The sequence below is a fragment of the Myotis myotis genome, unplaced genomic scaffold (assembly GCF_014108235.1).
Source record: "Myotis myotis isolate mMyoMyo1 unplaced genomic scaffold, mMyoMyo1.p scaffold_m19_p_17, whole genome shotgun sequence".
NCBI classification, from domain to species: Eukaryota; Metazoa; Chordata; class Mammalia; order Chiroptera; family Vespertilionidae; genus Myotis; species Myotis myotis.
This window is the reverse complement of record NW_023416321.1, coordinates 19,130,940-19,157,883: the sequence shown is the minus strand read 5'-3', so window position 1 is coordinate 19,157,883 and position 26,944 is coordinate 19,130,940. Positions and strand designations below refer to the sequence as shown.

The window sequence follows — 26,944 nt, the reverse complement described above, 5'->3', positions numbered from 1 at the left end:
AACATATGCTTCAGAAGCCTACTGAAAGTTCACAGCATGTCTAGAATACTGCAGAGAGTACCATTACCACTGCTAAATCCATACATTAACCCTAGCTCCCCTTCTCCCACGGTTCTTTTTTCAAGCTATCCTGCTGTCCACTGGAAGGGAAGGGACTCTTCTGGATTCCTGGGAGGTGAGGAGAAACTGTGACAACAGAAAGGTTCCCCACACCCTTTAGGGAAAGGCCTTCAGACACATGGGATGGAACACTAACACTAACCCGGTCTCACCAATGATTAACACAAGTCATTTCCTTGATCATGAGTGAAGGCTATTCGCATTTTCAGGAAGTTGGTGTCTTTTGAACCTTTCTGCATCTAGAAGGAATATAGAAGGTAGTATGTCTTTGTTTGAAATTAATACCAATGCTACTATATTAATCAAGTGATAGTTCTGTAGTTTTAGTGTATCTGATACTGCCATCTGAATGAAAGGGATTCAATCAGGTTTTGAATATCTCTAAATATTTAAAAATAACTTTTCTGATACCTTACATTCTAGACAGTTCCTTCCTTATCACTGTCTAAATTTACCATTTAACCCAATAAATTATGAAGATAATGCAGGCACATGTACAGTATTATTAATATTTTCAGTTACATTAATATGCAGTTTTGTTAGTGACTACTTACTGTATTTTGCAATATATATTTGTTCACACAGCTCTGATTTAGGAATTCAGAATAGAAAAAATTGAGAAGGAATCACTAAGAGAGGAGTTTATAGCTTTACGGCATGAGGAGCTTACAGGTTTTTAAAATAAATCGTTCCCAGAATTCATGTCACAGCTCCTTATATGGTGCTGCTTTTTTCCTCTCAGTTGCTATGACAACAGCAGCACTGCGCCATTCATCAGCTCTGGACCTGGACTGTATTGCTAGCCTTCCATGTTACTCCTGAATGTTAAGAACATCCGTGAATCATTCACTGTGTTAATGCTGCGCCATTAGAAACCTCAGAACCAGTTCTTCCATCAATTTGCTCAAACAGAAGGATAAATTAAACTGCGCCACAGAGAAATATTGTATAAAAATATTTCCTGTTTCCTAAGGGAATCATACAATCTATATTTGCTGCAGTAGTCTGAAAGGATAAGCTTATGTCAGGCAATCTAATGAAAAGAACTCGTCCGTGTAATTTGTCTTGAAATCATTAGCTGTTCAAGACAAATACCACATTGCATCTCTGGATACAAAAAGAAGCAGGTGATGTTGTGAGGGATTCTAAGCTCCTTTGGGAGCATCACTTGTGCTTTGGGACCATAATCAACATTTGCTGTAAGAAGTATCACCTGTAACACACAGTAAGTTCTGGGCATTGTGAAGAGCTGAGTGCCGAAGATTCAAGTGTGGATCATTACTGGTGTGTCAGTTCTGTTAACAACATGACCGTGAATAAGAAGAAGTCTTTCAGGTTTTCTGGAGAAAAGATTATATAGTATTGACTAAAGAAGAAGATAAACTAAAGCCTGTGAGTATGATGAGTAGAGTATCTGTGTGTTACATGGGTTTTTGAGATGCGAGGCCTACTTTGAGCTTTGTAGAAAAAGAAACACAACCTAAGAGAATTTGATATAGTTTTCAGGGAAGCCATTAAGAAATGTCTTTAAACATATATATTTAATTTTAATTGTGTGTTCTTTTACTTTTATGTGTGTGTGTGTGTATGAAATTTAGAAACAGTTTAATACTTTTAAAAATATTTCATTGTGAAGAAAGCTGTTAATTCAGTTTTTTAATGTAAATGTGAAGGTCATATTGCTTTTTTTTGTTAGTTGTGATTCCAGAATGGAATTCTATTCCTATTGCAATACAAGTAAAATACACTTTTAAAAAATAGTGTGGAAACCTAGAATTTCTGTAAGCATGCTTCTTTAATACATTAAATATTTATTTCATTACCTGAAATGCTTACAAATGAATGTACTTGGATAGTTTTAAGGATTTATTAACTTGACATTATTTGGTATTTATGTTGATTTATATTGTCTGTTTTCCCAGTTGAGAAAGGTTAACTAGAGTTTTTCCATTTTTGTATTTTCAGACCATTTGGAAATGCTCAATTTAAGATAAATTGAATTTATAGATTGAATTTCTTAAAAGACTGTTCATTTACTGGCTTTTAATTTCTCTTTTTAGTTCTGGCCATGGTAACTTAGAAATGTACTAAAAGTAGGAACTTGGTTTTTCAAAATTAGAATATTTAGAATGATCTTCAGCCACTCACAAAGAAAAGGGCATTTTATCTAGGCTTTTTCAGTTATTTATCTTCCTGAATTCCTCTTCTTAAATACATTTGTTCAGAGAAGATATACTTTAGGGTATAACTGGGTTCCTTTAATTTGTACAATTAGGGAAAAATATTTTGCTACTTCATTATTACTGCATTTTGATTTATATTTCTTACATTCTTGAGATCTTAGTCTATAGAGCTGTACATATGACTTTGCTCAATGTTTAAGAAACCTTTGAATAGGGAGAATTAATATATTAAAGGATAAAGAAAGTACTAATCACTTATACTTACTGTCATGTCATTTAGTAAAAGGATTTTACTTTTTTTGAAAGCCTTGTAAGTAATAGATTAAATAAATTGAATGTTTACATTTTAATCATTGCGCAAGAAAATATGAATTTTAAAACTTATGTATATTTAATAACTGTATACATTGTAAGTTAACACTTTTTTATTAGTTTTTTCTTATAAATGCACATGTATAAAGAATTTTGTATTCCATTACCTCTGGAACCATAATTCTTATTAATAGTAAAAGAGACTGATTTGAGCACTTTTTAAAAAAAAACAGTTATATTTTTAATAATAGTTTTATTCATTTTAAAGAATCTTCCTTGGCACATCCTGTGATTTTTTTTTTAATGTTTGGGGCCTTACCCAAATGAAATGTTGTATATAAGCATATTTGTTTGTTTGTATATTGTATAACTTAAAATCCACTAGTGAAACTCCCTATTTTGAGAGATTCTACAGTAAGTTGATTTGGTGAATCTGTACTAGTATATCATATACTGTACTCCTACTTTAGGTTTTCTTAAAGTAAGAGCCATCTGGTTTGTTCAATATATAAAGATTCAAGTTGCAGATTTAACTGGCAACGTTCTGTGAAAAAATTAAGTCTCCTACTTTGGACTTATAATTTAACCCCTTAATTTCAAAAGAGTTTGATGTCTTCAGCTTTACTTTCTGAAATCCCTTGAAGTCTTTCCAATATTATTAATATAACAGACAACTGGGTAAAATCTTAGTTGATAGGAGGCATTGCTTTTATTTGGGAGGAAATATGTTAGTGAATAAATAATATATAAAATTTATAAGTATAAAAGGCTTTAGTTTCTTCCCTAGTTTAACTAAAACTTGAACATGTCATCCAATAGCACTTCTGAATATCTAAAAATTTATTAATAATGCTTATATGCTTTTAGTAGGAAATAGGTGCCTCCTTTCTGTCAGAATCTGAATTCCTGTCAGAATCTACATTAAGACCAAAAGTTTCACAATGATGATAAATTATTTTAAAAGAGTGATTTCCAGTTTGTTTTTTTTCTCATGGGAATCAGTCAATATTTCTATTATAAATGTGTCTTCTTTATCACTCCAATGTTCTCAAGTAAAACATTTTAACCACTTGTGAGCTTTGTAGCTTAGGAAATGTTAACCTCTGAAGTTTCTTTTCTATAAAATTAATGAAATAATGCCTTATTGTGCCATTTTAGGCATTAAGAAAGATAATATATGTTAGGGATCTAGTGTAATACTTATCACAAAGGAAATATTCTATAAGTAATAATTCTCTTCTCTACCCTTCCTCTACATTGGCCTACTTCAGTGGTTCTTGGACTTTTCCTAGGGAGTATTTTTAGGACAGAGGAATTTGAGTACATATCAAAGGGATATGGGAGGTAGCCTAAAGGGGCATCAAAGCAAACCTGGATATTTTTTACATATATCTTTGGGACAGAGAAATTTGAATGCATATGAAAGGGGTGCAGTATATAGCTTAAAGGGACATCCAAAGCAAACCTAGATATTTTTTCTTTTAAAATAGTCTGCATTCCATCAACTGTAATTGAAAAGTAGAAAAATATTTTTAAAAATAGTCTACTTTTTACATTTTTATGATTTCAAAAAAGAAATCTTTAAAACTCACTCTTCAGGAAAATATACTACCAATATTTATGAATTCCCAAGTTTAAGACATACTACTGAGATCTCTTGGTCTGGGTATCATTTTTAGGAAATAAAGATCCTGAAATAAGTATATATTTCTCTGGATAAATAGATTGGGAATTAAAAAGCAGGGATGAAAAATGAATCTAACTAAAGGTAGAAGGCTTACTCTGTTCAAAAGAGTGAGTAGTGGTATGGAGCTGGGTCAAGCTGTAGTGGGATGAGAAAGGAAATATCTTCATGAGAGAAATGAAAAAGAATGATGATGGGGAAACTAACAGTTTAGCATTTTTAAAGCTGTGAGAAGTCCTGCAATAAAAGAACCTATTTAACTGTTTAATCTAGTATCTCTAAAACTTATTTGACAACAGACACTTTGTTTTTTCTTACACAACTGCAAAATCTTGTGCAACAAGTAAGTGTTCCAAGGAGAACACTTAAGGAAATAAGTGACTAACGGAGGTTATGAATTTGGAAGGAAAGAAGAATGGATAACTGTGCAAAGCAAAGTTTGACAGCAATCATCTTGGCACGCCAGAAGATTATGGAAAAGTTAAATTTTGCTCAAATTCCCCAGATAAATTGAACTTTAATATTTTTAAAGAATAGTATGGTGTGTGTTTTTAAGTGGGGGGAAAGATTGCATTTACCATGTGGATTAGAAAGTGGAATGATAAATAAGGTGACTAGTAAAAATTAGAAGCAAGAGGACAGGATGCATTCAAATGGTAAATACATCAGTTTGTCTGGAAATAAAAGATTCTGAGGAAGGTAAAACCAGGAATGGATTGAGGAGGCCTTTGAGACAGTGGTAAACTGAAATGGTAGCAGTGGAAAAGTTACAAGGAGAAAAAGATTTTAAGGAATAAGCAAATTGTCGACCAGCCACTTATAGAATCTAGGAATATGGGAGATCTGTCAAGATGATTCTAAGACTAAGAATGTGAATTGATGGCCTGCAAAGGGTTTCTGGGCTTCTTGATTATGAAACTATCTTTTACAGATTTGAGAAATTAGCCATTATTCAAATACTTTTTTGCCCCCTTTTTCTCTTTTTCTGAGATTCTAATTACATATATATGTAGACCTTGGGATATCATCTCACAGGTCCTGAGGTGTTTTTTTGTTTTTGTTTTGCTCTTTGTTCTCTGTTGTCTTAAGATTGGATAATTTTCATTCATCTATTTTCAAATTCACTTACTCCTCTATCATTTTAAACTATTTTCAATTTACTGTATAGTATATATGTGTATGTATGTGTGTGTACATACATATATACAAACACACTATATACTGTCATTTAAATTGTCATGTTTAAACTTTAAATACTAGAGGCCTGGTGCACAAAAATTTGTGCACTCGGCACGGGCCGGGGGGGGGGGGGTCCCCTCAGCCTGGCCTGTGCCCTCTCGCAGTCTGGGACCCCTCGGGGGATGACCACCTGATGGCTTAGGCCCGCTCCCTGGGGGGGGATCGGGCCTAAGCTGGCAGTCAGACATCCCTCTGGCAGCCCGGGAGCCCTCAGTGGATGTCCACTTGCCAGCAGAGAGCAGGCCTAAGCTGCAGTCGGACATCCTTAGCGCTGCTGAGGAGGCGGGAGAGGCTCCCACCACCACTGCTGTACTGGCAGCCGTCAGCCTGGCTTGTGGCTGAGCAGAGCTCCCCCTGTGGGAGCGCACTGACCACCAGGGGGCAGCTCCTGCATTGAGCATCTGCCCCCTGGTGGTCAGTGTGTGTCATAGTGACCAGTCATTCCCAGTCGTTCTGCTGTTAGGGTCAATTTGCACATTACCCTTTTATTATATAGGATAGAGGCCTGGTGCATGGGTGGGGGCCGGCTGGTTTGCTCTGAAGGGTGTCCTGGATTAGGGTGGGGGTCCCGCTGGGGTGCCTGGCCAGCTTGGGTGAGGGGCTGAGGGCCATTTTCAGGCTGGCCACACTCCCTTCAGGGAGGTGGGTCCTGCTGGGGTGCCTGGCCGGTCTGGGTAAGGGGCTGAGGGCTGTTTGCAGGCTGGCTAAGCCCCCCAGTGGGGACCCTCATCCCATAAGGGTGTGGCCATCCTGGATGAGGGGCTGATGGCTGTTTGCAGGCTGGCCACAGCCCCTCAGTGTGGGGGTCCCCACTGGGGTGCCTGGCTAGCCTGGGTGAGGGGCTGAGGGCCATTTTTAGGCTGGCCACACCCCTTTTAGGGTGGGGAGGTCCTACTGGGGTGCTTGGCCAGTCTGGGTGAGGGGCTGATGGCTGTTTGCAGGCTGACCAAGCCCCCCAGTGGGGACCCTCACCCCATGAGGGTGTGGCCATCCTGGGTGAGGGGCTAATGGCTGTTTGCAGGCTGGCCACGGCCCCCAGCCACCCAAACTCCCAGTGGAGGCTGGCTGGAAGCAGGTATCTGGGATTTATTTATCTTCTATAATTGAAACTTTGTTGCCTTGAGTGGAGGCCACAGCCAGCCAGGGCAGGCGGGAAGCTTGGCTTCCTCCATCGCCAGGGCAACCAAGCCTCCTGCTTGCTCCAGCTCCGTGGCTGTCGGCTGCCATCTTGGTTGGGTTAATTTGCATATAGTCTCTCTGACTGGCTGGTGGGCATGGCTTGGGGCATAGCAGAGGTGTGGTCAGTTTGCATGTTTCTCTTTTATTAGATTAGATGCTGTTCAATCCATTCAGTGACTTTTTATTTCAGCTATTTCATTTTTCAGTTGTAGAATTTCCATTTGGTTCTTTTAAATAGTTTTTATTTCTCTGCTGAGATTTCTTCCTTTTTTTTAATTAAGAGAACATATCCCTTTACGTCACTGAAAATAGTTATAATAATTGCTTTAAATTACTCATCTGCTAATTACAATATCTGGAATGATCTCCATCTTTTCTAGTGATAATGGGTCACATTTTCCTGGTTCTTCGTGTATTAAGTAATTTTGTATTGTATCCTGGACATTTTATTTAGTGGATACTCTGGATTTTGTCATATTTCTTCAAAAAGTGTAATAGCTTTCTTTTAGCAGGCAATTAACTTGATCTCTTGGGCATCATTTCAGTTCAGTTCTGCCTCATGCATGGTTCAGGAATCAGCCAGAAGTTTGAGCAGAGTTTATACACAGAACTTGGGTCCCCTCCTGTAGTTCTTTACTTTTTGGAAATCTTCCTCCCCTCACTTTTCAGTGGTTGTTGTTGCCACAAGACTAGAAAAACTAGGTTTTCTTTTGGAATTTTAATGACTCCATGCACTGCTGACTATGGTCTGCATATATGCCAAAAAATGGGACACTCATTCCAGTCTGGTCTTTTCTCTTGCAACTGTCAGCTTTCCTCCAGACTCTGTCTACTATGTTCAATCTCCAGGGCCTTGAGGTAGTTGCTTTTCATATTTTGTTTAGAGTTTATAGTTTTTTCTGTGAGTGGGTCGTAGAGAAGCTTTCTAGGCTGTACAGAAGCAGGACCCTATAGGATTTTGAGATTTTTGTCTTTCATAAATAATGACACTTTCTCAAAAGTTACTTCTTTCTAACCATAGAAATATGTGTGTATTGGAGAACCAATATTTAGCTTTAGTGCTAAATTTTTTATTTTTTATTGATTTCAGAGAGAGAGAGAGAGGTATCAATGATGAGAGAGAATCATTGATCAGCTGACTCCTACATGCCCCCTACCAGGGACCAAGCCCACAACCCGGGCATGTTGCCTGACGGGGAATCGAACTGTGATCTCCTGGTTCGTAGGTCAACATTCAACCACTGAGCCACACCCACTGGGCTGTGCTAAATTTTATAGAAACTCTGACTTTAGTGTTCTTTTCTTTACCATTTATTGTTCCATACTTACATGTTTCCACTTTACCATACATCCATTGAGGTACATTCTTAAAATAATAGAAATCATAAGATAATTATATGAACTTTTGAGATTTCCTTTTTTGCTTTCATTCCTCTTGACTGTATTGTGTAATACTGCTTCCACTTCCATCCTACTACCAAGATTTTTTAATATTTAAAGAATGTAATATGGTGAATAGAGCAATGTGTTTTATTAGTTTAAAATCCAAGAGTGAGAGGAGTCTACTGAAAATAAAGACCTCTGTGTTAAATCAGTATACTTTTTGCATATTTATAGATCACCCTCTCACTAACATACAACTAAGAAGAGTAAGGCAAATAGTACTTCATTCCTTTGTGTATTTAAGAAAAGCCAGAATAAAAATTCCTGCTTCTACCTCTATATCCCCCATATACTCTTTTCCACCTGTGTCCCCCCCCCCCCCTGCAGTCACCACACTATTGTCTGTGTTCACAAGTTCTTTCTCTTTTTCCTTGTTTTATGCTCAATCCCTTCATCTCCTTCCCTCCTTAACTTCTTCCCTATCCCTTCCCAGTCAGATAATCCCAAAGTTTCAGAGTAACGAAAAGCAATTTGTCCTGTTACAAAGACTGGGAGTTTCTGACAGATATTCTAAGGTTAGAGAATGTTGTAATTCTTCACCCATGGTTAGGGGGTGGTGAAGTATTCTGTTGTGAGTTCCTTTTAAGATTAGAGGCCCGGTGCATGAAATTCGTGCACAGGTGTGGTCCCTAGACCTGGTCGGCGATTGAAGCGTGAGCGTTTGGTGTGGGAGGGCAGGTCCCAGCTGACCTCTGGGCCCTGGGCAGCACCTGGGCCCCAGGGCCCCCACATGCCCCCCTCCGCCTGAGTCCCCATGTGGAGATACGGTGAGCACAGCCATACGCTGCAGGCCAGGGCACGGCGTGGGCCTCTGGGCCACCCAGTGGTGCTGCATGGAAGCCGGGCGGGCAGTACGCTCTCTCCCAGCTGGCCTCGCAGACCGGCTCCTGCATGAACCTATGGGGAGCCTGATCGGCCCTTGTGGTCCTGGCAGCTGCGGCCCGGCTCACCCAGAAGAGGCCTCACGGGTGCAGGACAGGCTCCTCACGGGCGCCTGGCACCTGAGCACAGAGGCTTCCCTAGTGGGTGAGCCCTGGTGTCCTGGGGGAGGATAGCAGGGAGAGTGAGAGCGAGCTTGGCAGACACCCTGCATTCTCACTGCACCTCCATCCCTGTCACCCCTGCCCCCAGGTAGCCACTGAGAGGTCACAGCCCCCAACCCGGGCTCCGCAGGAGGTTGGTCGCCACCACCCACCCCTAGTTACCTGTCCCAGCCTGGGGCCCGGCCCTGATCAGGCATTGTCTGCATGATAGTTGGTGGGGTGATCAGGCCCCCACTCGCACCCGGCTTGGCCTAGCGCCGCCCTCTCACCTGCTCCATCCCACTGTGGTCCCACTCTCATCGGGGCCCATTAGGGCCATCAGCGCCTCCACTGCTGCCCGCTGCCAGTGCTGCGTCACCAACGCCCTGCCATGTTCTGTGCCGCTCCTTGGTGGTCAGCGCACGTCATAGCAAGCGGTTCAACTCCTGGTCAAACTCCTGGTCAAGGGGACAATTTGCATATTAGGCTTTTATTATATAGGATTAGTAGCAACTGCACATTCTAAAAACAAGCCAGAAAGTTAATGGTCCTTCACAGTTAATCTTTGGAAATGTCTCAGTAGTCATTTTTGCCCATGGGACAAAGACTTATTTGTTGTAACTTACCCTTTTAGGATTGCATTACAGTCTGGCACAGTGTTTATGTTTATGCAGATTGCAGCCGTTTTTTTGCCTCCCACATTGACTGCCCAGGATCTTCTTCATTTTACTTTCCTGACATCTTGAAAAAGAAAGAAAAAAAAAAGAGGCTTTTCATTTCTTTCCTTAATTGTTAACTTTTTTCTCTCTTTGTTAACCTTAGGCCTTTTGGGTCTGCCTCTTAGAAATCAAATTGGCGTTATCAGTAAATGATGGCTGACTATTATTTACGTGCTAGTATCCAAGATTATTTCTCTTAGTTCGTAAGTATATGTAAAACTATTTTTTCCTGAGGAACTTTATGTTATTGTACTTAGCATATTTTCAGCCATTATTGAGAGCTGATGCAAAATGGAAAACAGTAATGTGATGGCATTATATCATTCTCAAAACACTGTTCTAAGATGATTATTCTACAGTTCCTACATTCAAAGAGTTTATCTGGCCCTAGCCTGTTTGGGATAGAGCCTGCAGACTGAAGAGTCCCAGGTTCAATTCCTCAGTAGGGGGCATGCAAGGGAACATGCCTGGGTTGTGGGCTCGATCCTCAGTAGGGGGCATGCAGGAGACAGCTGATCAATGATTCTCATCATTGATATTTCTCTCTCTCCCTCTCCCTTTCTCTCTCTGAAATCAATAAAAGCTAAAAAAATAAAAAGAGCTTATTTGGTAGGGTTTGATGATTTAGACAATAATAGAGGGAGGATAAAATTTATATTACAAATTTGTAATACCAGAATCCTGAATCCAATATCATATAAAATGTTCAAAAAGGAACGAGCTACTAGCGTTCTCATATATAATACCTCTTTTCCAACATGTACCTTTCCCCATCATACATACAAGAGGACCTGTCCTAGTATTCTTGTTATCTACACTAATAAAAGAGAAAGATGCAAATTGACCGTACCTTTGCAATGCCCACCAGCCAATCAGGAGTGTATATGCAAATTAACCCAACCAAAAATGGCGAGTTAATTTGCATATGCAGGTGCCGAGCGGCTGGGGGTGGGGTGAGACATTTGCATCGTCGCCATGGCGACAACGCAGGTGTTCCGCACCGCCCCAGCTGCTGTGGGCCTCTGAGCAGCGTGGGAAGGCAGAAAGGTGGCTCCGGGCCAGAGCGAAGGTGGAAATGCGGCTCTGGCCAGAACGAAGGCAGTGCTGGTGCCAGCAGCCAGGGGAAGGAAGGCCCATTCTTGCACAAATCTTCATGCATCAGGCCTCTAGTAATACATATCCTTCTAAAGAAAATAACTTCATCTATTAAATAACAGCTATCCTTTTGGGTATAAGGTATAGGGAGATAGAACTGAGGCAAGACATGTGAGTAGATTACTTCTTGCAGATTGCTGTCATAAATCATCTGCTCTTGATGCCAAATATTTTTATTAGCATCTTAAAATTTAGTTTGTACATGTCCATGTTTTTCTATTACCTATCATATAATCATTATCATTTACCAAAAACAACAATATCTAGTATTGAGTATATTTTATATACAAGGCACTATGCTAATTTTTTTACAAAGATGAGTTCATTTCAGTCGTTACAATAACCTTGGGAGATAAGTGGCATAGTATTGTTATGATTACATAGACTTACTTAGTTTAGAGATGTATAGAACATCTTACTGTGTATATTATGGTTGATCCACAAATCCAAGGTCCCTATTTTATTTTATTTTAAAATATATTTCTATGATTTCAGAGAAGAAGAGAGAGAGAGAGGGAAACATAAATGATGAGAGAGAATCATTGATCGGCTGCCTCCTGCACACCCCCTACTGGGGATCAAGCCCGCAACCCAGGTATGTGTCCTTGACCAGAATCTAACTTGGGACCCTTCAGTCTGCAGGCTGACACTCTATCCATTGAGCCAAACCAGCGAGGGCTCCAAGGTCTCTATTTTAGTTTGTGATTCCAGGGGGAGCTCACTCTATAGCCTTCAATAGCACATTGTGCTTCAGCTGCCTTTTTCCAAACAATAAGAAATATTAATACAGTATCTTTTTTTAGCCTTATCTACACTTTGCTCTTTAAATTTAATCCTCATAACAACTCTAAGAAGGATATATGGCTCACATTTTAAAGATGCAGAATCCAAACTTGGAAAAATTGAATAATTTTTTGAAGACCACATTATATAGGCCATGTAGCACAAGTCTCACTTTAAAGCCCTTTCTTTTCATCATGATCTTCATTTCTTTGTTCTACTACTAGAAGCCCATTGCACAAAATTCATGCATGGCTAGGGTCTCGGGGCCTTCCGGCTGCTGGCCAGGGCCTTCCTTCCTTGGCTGCCGGCCGGGACCTTCCTTGGTTTCGTGCCTCCCCCTGGTGGTCAGTGCACGTCATAGCGAGCGTTTGAACTCGCGGTCTCCCAGTCTAACTCCCGAGGGACACTTTGCATATTAGCCTTTTATATATAGAGATTTTCCCGCTACATTCTCATAGGTGTCTGATGAGAAGATATGAATTGTAGATATTTCTGTTTAAAGGTGCTAGAGAAAATATATTTTTTCCTTTAATTTGAGATGAGGATATATTGACTGAGTAGAGGCCCAGTGCGTGAAAATTCGTGCACTCAGGGGGGTGGGGAGGGTCCCTCAGCCTGGCCTGCACCCTCTCATAGTACAGGACCCCTTGGGGGATGTCCATCTGCCAGCTTAGGCCCTCTCCCTGGGGGGATCGGGCCTAAGCTGGCAGTCAGACATCCCTCTGGCAGCCCAGGAGCCCTCGGGGGATGTCCACCAGCCGGCTTAGGCCCGCTCACCCGCTCCCCATATGGGGAGTGGGCCTAAGCCATAGTCGGACATCCTTGGCGCTGCTGAGGAGGCGGGAGAGGTCAGCCCAGCTTGTGGCTTAGTGGAGCTCCCCTTGTGGGAATGCACTGACCACCAGGGGGCAGCTCCTACGTTGAGTGTCTGCCCCCTGGTGGTCAGTGCACATCATAGCTATGGGTCGTTCTGGGTTGTTCTGCCATTAGGGTCAATTTGCATATTACCTTTTTATTATATAGGATTTTTATTTTAAAATATTTGTATTGATTTCAGAGAGGAGGGGAGAGAGAGAGAGATAGAAACATCAAAAATGAGAGAGAATCATCAATTGGTTGCCTCCTGCATGTCCCCCAATGGGGATCAAGGCCACAACCTGGGCATGTGCCCTGACTGGGAATCAAATCATGACCTCCTGGATCATAGGTCAGTGCTCAACCACTGAGCTACATCAGTTGGACAGCTAATTTTTAGAACATTTACAAGTACAGCTAGCCTCATTCCTTACAGTCATACCACATGTATGCTCCATATTATTGCATAAGTTACATACGTAAATATGTTATCTATTTATATGTTACATATATAAAATTTGAGACATTTCGTATTTTGAAGAGGTGAGAGTTATTTAATGAGGAAAAAACTGTGGCTAATGTTCACTTTCATATTAGAGATACAACTCTACATGTAAAATGTTGCTCAGTGAATTCACTTGCTACCTTTAGGGCTAAGTATTCCTTTCAAAAGCCGTATATTGAAAAGACAAGTCATTAGTCATTTAACTGCTTTTATTGGCAATAATATTTTATATGAAATATAGGAAAGATCATATGCTCTGACACTTTAACAGAGGTATGTAGGGTTCTGATAATTTTTAATTGCATTATACTTGTTTCTTATATTTTCAATTTCTATGATGATATGTTTATGTAGTATTTTAAATTTAAATGTAGTTATATTACATAGCTACTAGTACTTTAAACTCAGAAGTTGGCCTGACAAATATATACAATTGCTCATATCAGTAAACCAATAATCGCATAAGCCAACATACCCACAATGTTAAACTCCTTTTATATTATTAAAAACCTAGTGCTGCTTCAGATATGTGGAAATGAAACCTAATACCATTAAACTAATTGTCATTGGAGTATCATTAGCATATTTAAAAGGCTTTTCTGATCTCAGATTATTGATTTGTATTGGCAAAGATATTAAAGTAGGTAATTGAAATCTATACTGCTTTATTTTATCATTTTATCTCATATACCCTGAGTTTTGCCATTCAATACTATAAAGAGATGACATGAAAACAATGAGTTGTATGCTACAGTAATTTGCCTTTTTCTTTGTATTAGCATGTGTAGGTAAACAAAGATTTAAATACCGGTTTCATGAAATGAAAAAACTTCTATTTAGTTTATTCAAAATGCCACTGAAGTTGTCTTGTAGGAATGTCGTAAAAGTTACTACAATAATTTTTTGCAGTAACTCTTTCTTTGGAGCACTATGTTGGTCTCCACATTTATTGCTTGTATGGTTTGTCTTTATATAAATGTGTCTAGTATATCCTTTGTGTATAATTGCATGAAAATAGAACTTCTGTGGGAGGAACAGACTTACTCTTGAGTTACCTTGGATATGACTTTGAATCACCAATTTTGTTAGGCCTTAATCACTAAATGTATGAAAGACATAAAGAGGTGGTTTGTTGCTTCCGAAAATATATAGATAAACAAATAGTTAATTCATTTAACAAATAATAGTACTTGCTCTGTGGTCCACACTAAGGCTACCGCAATATATAAGACGAAGGTTCTTCTGCCTTTTGTCAGCCACATCTGGAAAAGACAAATTAAAACACCACGAGATACCTCTTCTTCCCACTGTAATGGAGTGAACAGTATTGGATTTGCTCTCCCACTAGAAACAACCGTTTTCAGAAACGACATTTGACAGTATGGTGATATGATCCCTGAGAGAAAACTAGAGGAGTAAACTAGGTCAACTCTGGCTTTTTGCCTAAAAGTGTTCTCCTGATGGTGGGAAACTCAGAGAGTGACAGTCTTGTTGAACTGAGAAAACAGAGATCAGAAATTGGTGAAACCAAGGCAACTGAAATTTACAGAGTACTGAAAAATAGAGAGCTAAGCAGAAAGAGAACTACAAAATTATCCATATAGCCTTTAACTTAATAATGAGTTGCACATAGGTGGGGTGGGACTCCATGAGTCTAGATAACTCTAAACCAGTGGTTCTCAATCTTCCTAATGCCTCAACCCTTTAATACAGTTCCTCAGGTTGTGGTGACTCCCAACCATAAAATTATTTTTGTTGCTACTTCATAACTGTAATTTTGCTACTGTTATGAATCGTAATGTAAATATCTGATATGCAGGATGTATTTTCATTGTTACAAATTGAACATAATTAAAGCACAGTGATTAATCACAAAAATAATATGTAATTATATATGTGTTTTCCGATGGTCTTAGGTGACCCCTGTGAAAGGGTCCTTCGACCCCCAAAGGGGTCGCGACCCACAGGTTGAGAACCGCTGCTCTAAACTGAACAATTTCTAGAGTTCCCACAGGAACAGGAGGTGTTTTTTTGTTTTGTTTTGTTTGTTTGTTTGTTATTCCATTCTGACCAGCCAGAGTGTGTAGAGATCTTATTAAAAGCATCAGAAACAGCGGTTCTCAGCCTGTGGGTCGTGACCCCTTTGGGGGTCGAACGACCCTTTCACAGGGGTCGCCTAAATACATCCTGCATATCAGATACTTACATTACGATTCATAACAGTAGCAAAATTACAGTTACGAAGTAGCAACGAAAATAATTTTATGGTTGTGTGTCACCACAACATGAGGAACTGTATTAAAGGGTCGTGGCATTAGGAAGGTTGAGAACCACTTATCAAGAACATTCAATAGAAATCCAAGAAAGGACACATTTTTGTAGCAGAGCTCAACCAGCCTTAGAGTAAAAAGTTACCCCACACCTGCCTAAGCAAAGCTTTAAAAAGGCTCAAAAGGATCCGACTGATCCACTAGTGACTTTATGCTGTTGAGGGTCAGAAAGCAGCTGCCTAGCCTTCCTAGGGAAAGTCAAGAATAAAGAGATGTTGACTTCCTTTGTTACTGCATCCTTCAAATATTGCTGAATGTGGATGTTCTTGGATACAGCAAAAGTGTCTTTTCTAGTGTTTCGTTTTTAACTCAACTATATCCTCATTAGCATATTTTGTCGGAAACTTTTTATGGAAATAATCGAGTCATTAAAGCTAGAAATTAAATTATCATAGTCTGATTATAATAATGGTGATTTATATAATGTTTGCTTATGAAAGTCTAAGTTAGTGAGGGTATTTATAAGTGTGATTAACCTTTATGTTATCCATGAATGCTTTTTATGAATTTGTTTGTCATTCTTGTGCAAGGGCCATGCTAATCTTCTCTGTATCATTCCAATTTTAGTACAGTATATATGCTGCCAAAGCGAACACCATGAGTGCTTTTTAAAACATTTGTTTTATTAAAACTCTATTTGTAACCCCTGTCTTTGCTTTGATTTTTCTACTGTTTCTATTCATTTAGCAAATAATTATTAACTAGTTACCATATGCCAGACACTATTCTAGGCACTGTAATCGAAAGCATTACATTTGTTTTTATTTACAGATATAATTAATCTATAAAGCATTATAAGTATCATTATATTTGAATGAAAAAATAAATTTAAACTGATCCTAATTTTTGATGATGCATATTCGGCTAAGTTAACTTGCTCATTTTGTTACTACTAATAAGTACTAGAGCCAAGACCTAAATCTTTGAAATGACTAAGCCCATATTCCGAACCAATATGTATCCTTCCTGTCAATCTCTACCAGATTCCCAAACTCAAGTCTCTTCCAGCATAAGAATCATGTTCCCAGTATTGGTTCAGATCACTTCTCAGAGCCCTACTTTCCTGTTATCTCTTACATCACAATAAAATCCCTGTTTGGTTTTAGATTCTTCCTACCCATTTCAATTCAACCACTTCATTTTTCTTTTTTTCTTTGTTTTACTACTGATAAACCCTTTTGACATGTATTCTCTTACCTATCTGAATGAATCATCTTATATGCCATTTTTTTAATAAATAAGTATACTAAAATTCTAGGCAAAATATTATTCCCATCTTCCAAGTTGGCCTTTTATGTTCTCCACCAAGCAGTGTTTAAGACTTATTGGACAACCTGTCATGCTGTTGATTATACCGCCTGTGTTTGATTGACTTACAGATGATACTAGTTTTCTATAACTTAGATCAGAGAACATTATAAGCGACCTTACAAAATAATTCCGATTCATTATTGGGCATGTATAGCATGGATGAAGGAGAGATGAAGGCAGGAAAAAAAAATTAAATGTCTGCTATGAGCTAAAGATAACCTCCGTTGGAATTCTCTGAGAAGGGAAAACAGAACTCTGTAAGGCGTTAAGCTTCACAGATCTTTATGATCCTGATTTTCCTCCTTGGCTCCATCTTAATTCCTGTACATTGCTCAGGTCTCCCTCAGCTTCTCTTTTCCTCCTTGAATTTCTTTCTTACATATCTAACCTAAGTTGCTAATTTCTGTATGCTAGTCCCAAATTTCATTATGAAAATTATTATAAGATTTTTAGATATATAGAGTCCCTTGAGCAGGGACCAGTGCTGTCCTTGTCAGAACTCAGCAGGTAAAATAGTTATGCTGTTGCCATGACAATATATTAATAAAATTCTCGAAAGGACCTAAGAGCTTTCAGAATTAACTTACAATAATTTCCTCTATACTAAACAATATTGGATAAATAAATCGCTTCATTATTTTTTAATTGATTGGTGAGATCATGAAAAAAGATTCTAATATTGGCTATTAGAAGCCTGTAGACATGCATATACATCAATTCTGATCTTCATTTGTAATCATGGTTTTAAAAAATAGGTTCAAGTATTACACTTTTAGCAGAGGTGAGAGTTCTGTTATTTCAAAGCTTACTTTTAGTGGAAAACCATACCGTTAGCACCCTTAGCCTTTGTTGCCATGTAGATAGTAACTGGCTTTATTTTGGTTTTTAAATAGAAGCTCAAAATGTACTAGTACATACACACTCTAGGATTTAAAGTGTGAATTAGTTGTCTGTAGGTTTTGAGTACTGGCACATTTCAAAAGTATTTTTTAATACTTTACTATTTTTATCCTCTAAGAGAAAATAGAGAAAAATTCTGGCCATTATAATGACAAAGTTTTATAGTACTTTTTACAGGATATTTTAGGAATAGCTTAGAATCAATCCCTTATGGATCAGTAATGGAGTAATGGATGAGGATTTTGAAGAATAGGCAGAAACTTGAAAAAAGTAGTGTGATCTTAGGCACTCAATGTCTTAGACACCTATAGTTATGACACTAATTTATAATGCATACAAATCAATTTCAGATTTAATTGATACTATGCTAAACACTTTCAATCTATTGTAGTTTATTTAATAGAACTCAGTTTGAAAGTACCAAAGCAATCTTCATATTTTTAATTTTAATTAGTAAGTAAAATTTATATGAGCTTTCAATAAGTAAAGCTTTCAATTTGTGAATTATATTTTATATTTCATTCTTTACAAGAATGAATGGATTCCATGGCAAGGAAATTACTGTTCCATAGACCACATGATTATATTTGTAATTAAATCCTATCTGTTTAGCATCCAGTATCAAACTAGTGTGGCCTAGTTAATATCTTAGTCAACTAGCAGTTTTGACTTCTTATGCCAATAGCTGAACAGTCAGGGGATTGATTTCCTTGTTTAGTGAGGTAGATTAATCCTTCTTATGGTATTTATCACAGCTGAGTATTATAATAGATATTTGTGGATAAAGAAAACCTTTGATTACAATTATTGCAAACAAAGTCCTAGAACTTAGTCCTATACTTTCCTCAGTTAATACCTGTATATAATGACAATGAAAGACAAAATAAGAAAGCTCTTGACTTTATAAAGAAAACAGCTAAAGATTATAAACAGTTACAAGTTACAACTTCTGCTCATAGTTTTGATTATTAGATTTTAGCTTTTCCAGTTTGCAGTGATTTTTTAACAAGACCCATCTCCTCTATGAAGAATGCAATCTTTTTTTTCTGGCACAAAAAATAGGGTAACCTGATCTGAGTCTGACAGAGTGTGTCGTTCATTTAAGTGCTTCCATCTGTTGCCTGCTGTTCCCCTTACTCATGACCCCTCTATGTTTCTCTTTCCCTTCTCTTTCCCTGTGTTTCTCTTTCCTTTTTCTTTCTTTCTTCCTTCCTTCCTTCCTTTCTATCCACCCCCCTTTTTCCTCTCCCTCTCTCTTTGTCTCTTTTTTTGTCCTTAGCCCCTCTGAGGAAAGCAAAGTTTGTTGAGAGCCCACGAATTCCAGAATCCGAGCTTGGCTCCCCAACCCTCACTTCAGCTCAGAAACTGGATGTGGATGCATACTGCCCTGGTAAGCATGCATGCAAAGTGTCTGCTTTAAAGAGGGAGGTTTTTGGATTAGACCCATCCTGCAGAGCAGTATTCTGCAAGTATACCATCTATAAAAACATATCCATTACCTCTTTCACAACTAATTGCATATTGTCCTTATTAGAACATAGTTTTTACTGAACATCCTTTTGACTGTTGATATTAATGAGAGTAAGTATTGAAAAAAATTTTAAAGATAATTTTCAAAATAATTTAAATAATTGTGGTAATAATTGGTTTTCAGGGTGATTTTTATGATATGGGATACTTGAAGAAATGTTGCTTTGGCCATGTGCAAATAGGAATGATAGAGATATGAATAAAAAATGTTCATTCAACACTAGCCCTCTACATGTGGCCTATTTTGCCTAATGCCTATTAGATTTCTAGACAGTATAGAAAATAGTTGTGACATAAACTTGAATTAGAAAAGAAACATTATAGGTTCCTGATTTGGACTCCTGGACACACACTTTTAGAAATATCTCTTCTCATGAATGGCCTGTAAATACATGTGGGAGTTCACTAAAACCCTTCTTGTGTGGGAGCCAAACTGAGACAGAGTCATTATCAATGCTTAGATTCTTCCAAACTTAGATGAGTTGCCTGGCAACATTCTTTACACTCACTCTCCAGTAAGTCTATAGGGCTGTGTCAGAAATGTTCACAGCTTTAGTTGAGTATACAGATCAGAGCTTTAGTAAAGGACCTTAGAAGGCGTGGTTTTAGGTCCTTTGTTTATTCCTGCTTTTTAAGATTGAAGTTAAACCACAATGAATACAACCATTACATATTTACAGTATTAGGGATCAGCAGAATAAAATGATTTCTAGTTCTAGGGAAGATATCAGTAGCTCTCATCTGAAATGTCAGGATAATAGATCTCTGAGCCGAGATAAGACATATTTATATATAAAAAGAAAAATACAATAGGCACAAACTTGGGTCAAACCTAATCAGACATTTGATTTTATACTACACTTGATTTTAGCCAAAAGGCTGTGAAGCGATTGATTTTATGTATTAGTTTTGAATATTGAAAAATTTGGGGATTTCACTTTCAGGGTGCAGAACCCTGGGCTTCATCCACTGTTGTAGATGAATATGCATTTTTTTTAGTTAATCACAATAGTTACGTATGAGGCACCAGCTTTTCTTTTTCTAAAAGAAACAAATCAACTCTTTAAATGGCACTGTAGCACATTGTTAGAAGAGTTACTTTCATGTTTTGAGGTATTGTTATACTTCTTGGGCAGTGGAATATTGTGCTTTGCATTTGTTCACACAAATTTTAGTGTGATAAAGTAAAATAAATCCACTAATTCTCTATTCCTACATTGAGTTTTGGGAAAAGAACCCTGTCAGAGACTTTGTCTTTTTCAGATTTGTAAATCAGAATGATTTTTAGGGAGACCCATCTTTTACTTCCTGATTGCCCAGGCTACATCCTTAATCTAAACTAGCTATTGTTATTGTCAAGAAGCTGCTGTTGTTGGAATGTCATCGCTGAATCACTAAGAAGAATCTTATCCATGTTATTATTTACATATATTTTCCACAAGCATGAGTTCCTTGCTAAATTGGAATTAAACCAAACTAAACCACAGTTTAGATGTTCAGAAAGCCGGGGGGTGGGGGGTAGGGGGGAGAGGAGACATATGTAATACTCTTTGTAATACTTTAAGCAATAAAAAAAAATTAAACAAAAAACAGATCTAGAGACAGAAGCATCAATCAGATGCTCAAACCTCAGAGGGAAGGTAGGGAACGGTGGGGGTAAGGGGGAGAGTTCAACCGAAGGACTTGTATGCATACATATAAGCATAAGCGATGGACGCAGACAACAGGGGGTGAGGGTGAGGGCAAGACTGGGGGGATGAGGGGCAATGGGGGGATAAAGACACATTTGTAATACCTTAATCAAAAAAAAATTTTAAAAAAGGGGGGGGAAAAGCCAGGAAGAAAATAAAGCATGTTGTAAGATAACAGATCACTGGATGCCTGTTGCTAGAGATTGAGAGAGAGTTTGTTGTGACTTTGAAGGAACACAAGGAAACTTACAGAAATGGTAGAAATGTTCTTTCTGTGTCTTGATTTTAAAGGCAGTTTCACAGATGTATAAATCTGTCAAAATTTATTCATTTGTACACTTCATAGGAATATGATTTATTTTATGTAAATTATATTTTTTAAAAGAGAAGATCAATAGATGAGTAAGAAATAGAAAAGAATCTGTAGTAAGGTGACAACTAGAAATAAGTGACTATGAAGGTAAGGGAGTGATTATATTGTTCAGAAAATACATGATAGGAAAACCTACCAGGATTTCATTATGGTCTGCTACTTAAGTTGTGGTTGTATTTGAGGCAAATTAACTATCTAAAAATTAAATGCTCACAATAATACTTTGTAACAAATCAACCTAAAATGCATTACAACAAAAAAATAAGCAATTTTTTTCTTACCCATGGATTTGTGAATATTGATTGGAATAGCTCTGTTTCTGGCTGCATGTTCAGCTCTAGGGTTCAAGTTGGGCTCAGATCTGTGTGTGTTCATTCTGGGGCTCAGGCCGAAGGAGCATCAGGTGGAGAGAAGCTCTTCTTTTGGTTAATCACCTGAGCACAAGAATATAAGCCCAAGTGCAAAGGCACATTTCAAGCCTCTTTCATAACAGTCCAGGGTCCAAGTAAAGTCATGTGGCCAAGCCAGAAAATAATTTTTGTTGTATAAAGTTTTAATCATACCCAAACAACCTGCCATGTACCCAGACCCTGGTTTCAACAATTGTTTCATCTGTTCCTACCCCTTGTTCTTCAAGTTTGCCCAAGGAAACTAAGAAGAGGGCGGGAATGTTTTAAAGTCAGCCAGTCAGTGAGTAGAGTTGAGCTGGTGGTTGGTTGGTTGCTTTGATTCTTGACCACTGGTAGGCAGTGATGCTCACAACCAGGAGCTTAGTTTGGAGAGTAGGGGAGATGTGGAAGAGCCCCCTGACTTAAGTATTTACTGTGACAAATAGCATCTTCTGCTTTTAGCAGTCACCCATTTTCCAACATTCATCAGGAAAGGAAAAATTTAGGTAATCATTTAAGAACTAAGAAATGAATATTAACCAGGTTTGCTTTGGCAATTGAACCAAGCTAATCAAGCTAATCATAGGTTTTATAACTGTTAGACAGAAAGCATGGGTTTCTTTATTTGATTAAATGTGATACAAATTTCTGAGTAATTTGATATAGATGAGAACAAGCAGTTTATAATTAACAGATTCTAAAGAAAAATGTAAACAGCCCAATGTGAAAATGGTAAGAGAATTCCGAGAATTAAAAGAGTCTGTGAAACTAGACTGCATAGCCTGCCATTATGGAGTACAGATTAGGGATTTGGATACCTTAGCTATTAGACATTTATTTCTTGGCACAGCTTTTTATTGAAGTACAATTGACATATAATATTTTCAGATATACAACATAATTTGATATTTGTATACAATGCGAAAGTTCACCATAATAAGTCTAGTTATCACCTGTCACCATACAATTTACAATTTTTTTTCCTGTGATGAGAATGTGTAAGATTCACTTTCTTAGCAACTTTAAGTATGCAATGCAATATTATTGACTATCCCTACGCTGTACATTATATACCTGTGAGTTATTTATTTTATATAAGAAAGTTTATACCTCTTGACCCCCTTCACCAATTTTCACCAACCCCCATCCCTTCTGGCAACCACCTGTTCTCTGTATATATTTGTTTTTTTGTTGTTGTTTTTTAGATTCTACATATAAGTGAAATCATGCAATATTTGTCTTTCTCCGTCTGGCTTATTTAACTTAGCATAATACTCTCAAGGTTCATCCATGTTGATGCAAATGGCAAGAATTCATTCTCTTTGTGGATGAGTAGTATAACGCGCGCGCATGTGTTTGTGTGTGTTTGTACACCACATCTTTATCCATTCATCTATTATGGACACTTAGGTTGTTTCCATATCTTGGCTATTGTAAATTATATTGTTCGAATTACTGTTTTTGTTTCCTTTGGATGAATACCCAGAAGTGGAATTGCTGGATCATATGATAATTCTATTTTTAATTTTTTGAGGACCCTCTATACTATTTTCCATAGTGGCTGTAGCAATTTATATTCCTACCAACAGTACACAGAGGTTCCCTTTTCTCCATATCCTCATCAACACTTGTCATTTCTTAACTTTTTGATGATAGCTATTGTAACAGGTAATATCTCATTGTGGTTTTGATTTGTATTTCCCTGATAGCTAGTGATTTTGAGCATCTTTTCATGTGCCCGGTGAACATCTGTATGTCTTCTTTGAAAAAAATGTCTATTTGGATCTTCTGCCCATTTTTTAATTGGATTGGTTATTTTTTGTTGTTGTAGTTGTATGAGTTCTTTATATATTTTGGATAGCAACCCTTTATTAGATACATGATTTGCAAATATCTTCACCCGTTTAGTAGCTTAGCTTGTCTTTTTATTTTGTGACTAGTGGCCCGGTGCACAGATTCATTCACATTGAAAGGAAAATTAATTAGGAGAAATATTTTAATATCACTATTCGCCCTTTCTCTATAATAGAAGTGTCAGAGGTGAAAGAAAATTAGTAAAATGTATATGAAAATAATATATAAATTGATTAATAAATAAACAATAACAACACAGACATGATATAAAAACAACATTGATAAAAGCAATGACTGATAAATTGATTAAACTTATTCTAATATCTCCCTGTATACCACATTAAGAGTAAAAACACTTTCAGAGTGCTTGACTAATTTCCCTTGTGATGAAGTATTTACAACTTTAACGTCACACGCTCTTCAAACTTGAGAGAAAGCAACATATAACTGACCATGTCAGAAATGGGTTTAGGTAGGAATATTCCTACTCTGTCTAGAGTTTGTCCTAGTGATTTATTAATGGTCTTCAGAGATATTCTGTCAACAACACCGCTTTCTTTCAGCTTCAGAATGTCAACAAAAACAACCAAATTCACAATTGACAATGACAGATCGAAACATATGCGTGTGATTGGTTCCAGTGAGAACTTTATACGTATTGTGCATGAGCGAGTCAACATTTATTTTTAAATTGCCAGTGCGCCTCATATGTACCGGCCGGTCAGTCAGACAGACGGACGGTGGGTCACTTAGCCTTTTATATATATAGGTTATATATATAGATGGTTTCCTCCTTTGTGCAGAAGCGAATTAATTTGCTATAATCCCACTTATTTATTTTTGCTTTTGTTTCCCTTGACTTTAGAGTTAGATCCAAAAAAATTCATCACCAAGACCAGTGTCAGGGAGCTTACTGCCTATGGTTTCTTTTAGTTTTATGGTTTCAGGTCTTACATTCAAGTATTTAATTTATTTTGACTTTATTTTTGTGCATGGTATAAGATAATACTCTAATCTATTGAAGAGACTGTAAATTTTTGCCTCTGTCATAAGTTAATTGACCATATAGTTGTTGGTTTAGTCTGGGCTCTCTGTTCTGTTCCATTGACCTATTTGTCTATTTTTATGTTTTGGCACAGATTTAATCATAGTTTAATCCCTCCATAGTTTGGCTACTTTACTTTAAGTGAAGGCAGTTTTTGCAAATGTTGAAAGCATAAACCATCTCTGAAAGGGGAATTGGTGTCATCAAGGAAAATAAAGGCACACTTGAAACTCATTTAATGTGTTGACCAACGTTACTCTAATAAACTTAATTTAATTAAAAAAAGAAAAAGGCCAAAGTGTTCTGAATATTCAGCACTTGCTTTTTTTTTACAGTATTTTATATCCTGCCTACACAGTTCTCACAGAGTTTAATTTACTATGGTTTAATTAATTTTTTTTTTTTTTACTAACTTCCCCTATGAGAGTATAAGCTCCTAAGGATAGGTATCATGCACCAATATTCATAATGTATTATGTAACACCTAACATAGTGCTGGGCGCAGAAAGTACTCAGTAAATATTTATCGAATGAATGCTTTCCTATATTGTCTATCATCAGATAATTCTGCGGGATACTGTTAAAGATGAAAATAATAAAATAACCATATAAACAATTTATACTCAATAATCATATATTTCTTGGCAATATAATGAGGTGATTATTCCAGGAGCTAACCAGCCTGGACTAATATTGACTCTGCTTACTTACCTAATTCTGGAACCATGGTCAAGAACTTAATCTTTGTGTGCCTCACTTTTACTATCTGTAAGATAAGAAATGTTGTAGAGATTAGATGATTTAAGATACGCGAAACACTTTGAAAAGTACCAGACAGTAATAATAAGTGTTAGTTATTGTTGTTGTTATTATTACTAACTAGAGGCCCAGTGCACAAAATTTGTGCACTCGGGGGAGGGGGGTCCCTCAGCCCGGCCTGTGCCTTCTTGCAGCCCGGGAGCCCTTGGGGGATGTCTGACTGACGGTTTAGGCCTGCTGCCCAGAGGGAGCGGGCCTAAGCTGTCAGTTGGACATCCTTAGTGCTGCCGCGGAGGTAGGAGAGGGTCCCGCCGCTGCGCTCGCCAGCCGTGAGCCTGGCTTCTGGCTGAGCAGCATTCCCCCTGTGGGATCGCACTGACCACCAGGGGGCAGCTCCTGCATTGAGTGCCCCTTGATCATCAGTACCTGTCATAGTGACCAGTCATTCCGCTGTTCAGTCTATTTGCATATTAGCCTTTTATTATATAGGATACTACTATCAATATTATTCCAGAAATAAAGCACTCTTTTAAAACATTAACTAGTATATTACATTTAATCAGTCTTGATCTTAAGAGTTTTGTGTTTGTTAAAATAATATGTCATACAGAATTTGAATTTGGAAATTGTTTCCTCTGCTCTCTTTCCCTAATTTCTGTTAAAAAAAAATCAAAACTCCTCCATTACAAGAATTTTTAGTGTGGCCTTCTCCAAGAACCCTCTTCCCTCCTTTTCTTCCCTTCACTCTTCCAAGACAAGTTTGTTTCCTTCCCTGCTCTCTAACACTTCCTTTAACTTATAAAATAAAATATTTCTTTACACATTGGCTTCTCTCTATCCTATGTCATTGTTCCACTTGAAGTTGTTAACTGGTATAAGAGGACTGGTCAAATAATTTATTATGTTGTATTAATTTTTAAAATACATATAACATTTCTTTTTTCATAATTCTAGACTTCTTTCTTGGAGAAAAAAATGATGAATATTGTTTCATTTTCAAACCCAGTGTCTTCTGTCCTTAATACCTTTTCTATAATTTTTAAAAATGAAAATATAAATACAGAAAGGTACACAAATTGTAATTATGCAAGCCATAAAATTTTATGAAGTGAACACAAGCGTATAATCACTACCTAGATCAAGATATAGAACATTACCAGCACTTCAGCTTTCTCATACTCCCTCTGCATCTTTATCCCCTCCCCGCAAGCATAACCACTATTCTGATTGCGATGATCAATTATTTCTTTTACCAGTTTTCAGACTTTACATAAATGTAATAATTTAGTATGTATTATCTTCCGTCGCTCTTCTTTGTTCAGTTGTATGTTGTGAGATTCTCTTTTATAGCTGTCATATTTCATTGTATGCCTACAATTTTGGCTGTTATGAACAATTTTACAAATGTTTATTAAATATATTTTGCTACCCCTATGTATACCTCTCCTTTTGGTGAGGTAGTGAATATGCTGGGTCATAAGTATGTTCAGCTTAAAATTGTTTCCAAATTTGATGCTACCAATTTACATTCCCACCAACATAGCAGTATTTAAGTGCTCTTTT

General features: G+C 37.5%; 1 protein-coding gene and 1 non-coding gene across 9 annotated transcripts in view; one reads left to right on the top strand and one right to left on the bottom strand.

Moving 5' to 3' along the window:
• TANC2 (tetratricopeptide repeat, ankyrin repeat and coiled-coil containing 2) overlaps window positions 1-26,944 on the top strand; it is a 247,181-nt gene that overhangs the window by 93,845 nt on the left and 126,392 nt on the right. For 6 of the 8 annotated variants that reach the window (XM_036340071.1, XM_036340069.1, XM_036340068.1 and 3 more), the window contains exon 5: window positions 19,020-19,130. The exons of the other annotated variants lie outside the window; for them this stretch is intronic. In XM_036340071.1, coding sequence (XP_036195964.1) covers window positions 19,020-19,130 — 111 coding nt within the window. The remainder of the gene's footprint in view (window positions 1-19,019; window positions 19,131-26,944) is intronic. 8 annotated transcript variants of the gene reach the window in all.
• On the bottom strand, window positions 16,014-16,117 carry LOC118672521. The gene has a single exon (XR_004973088.1). It is a non-coding gene; the product is annotated as a U6 spliceosomal RNA (small nuclear RNA).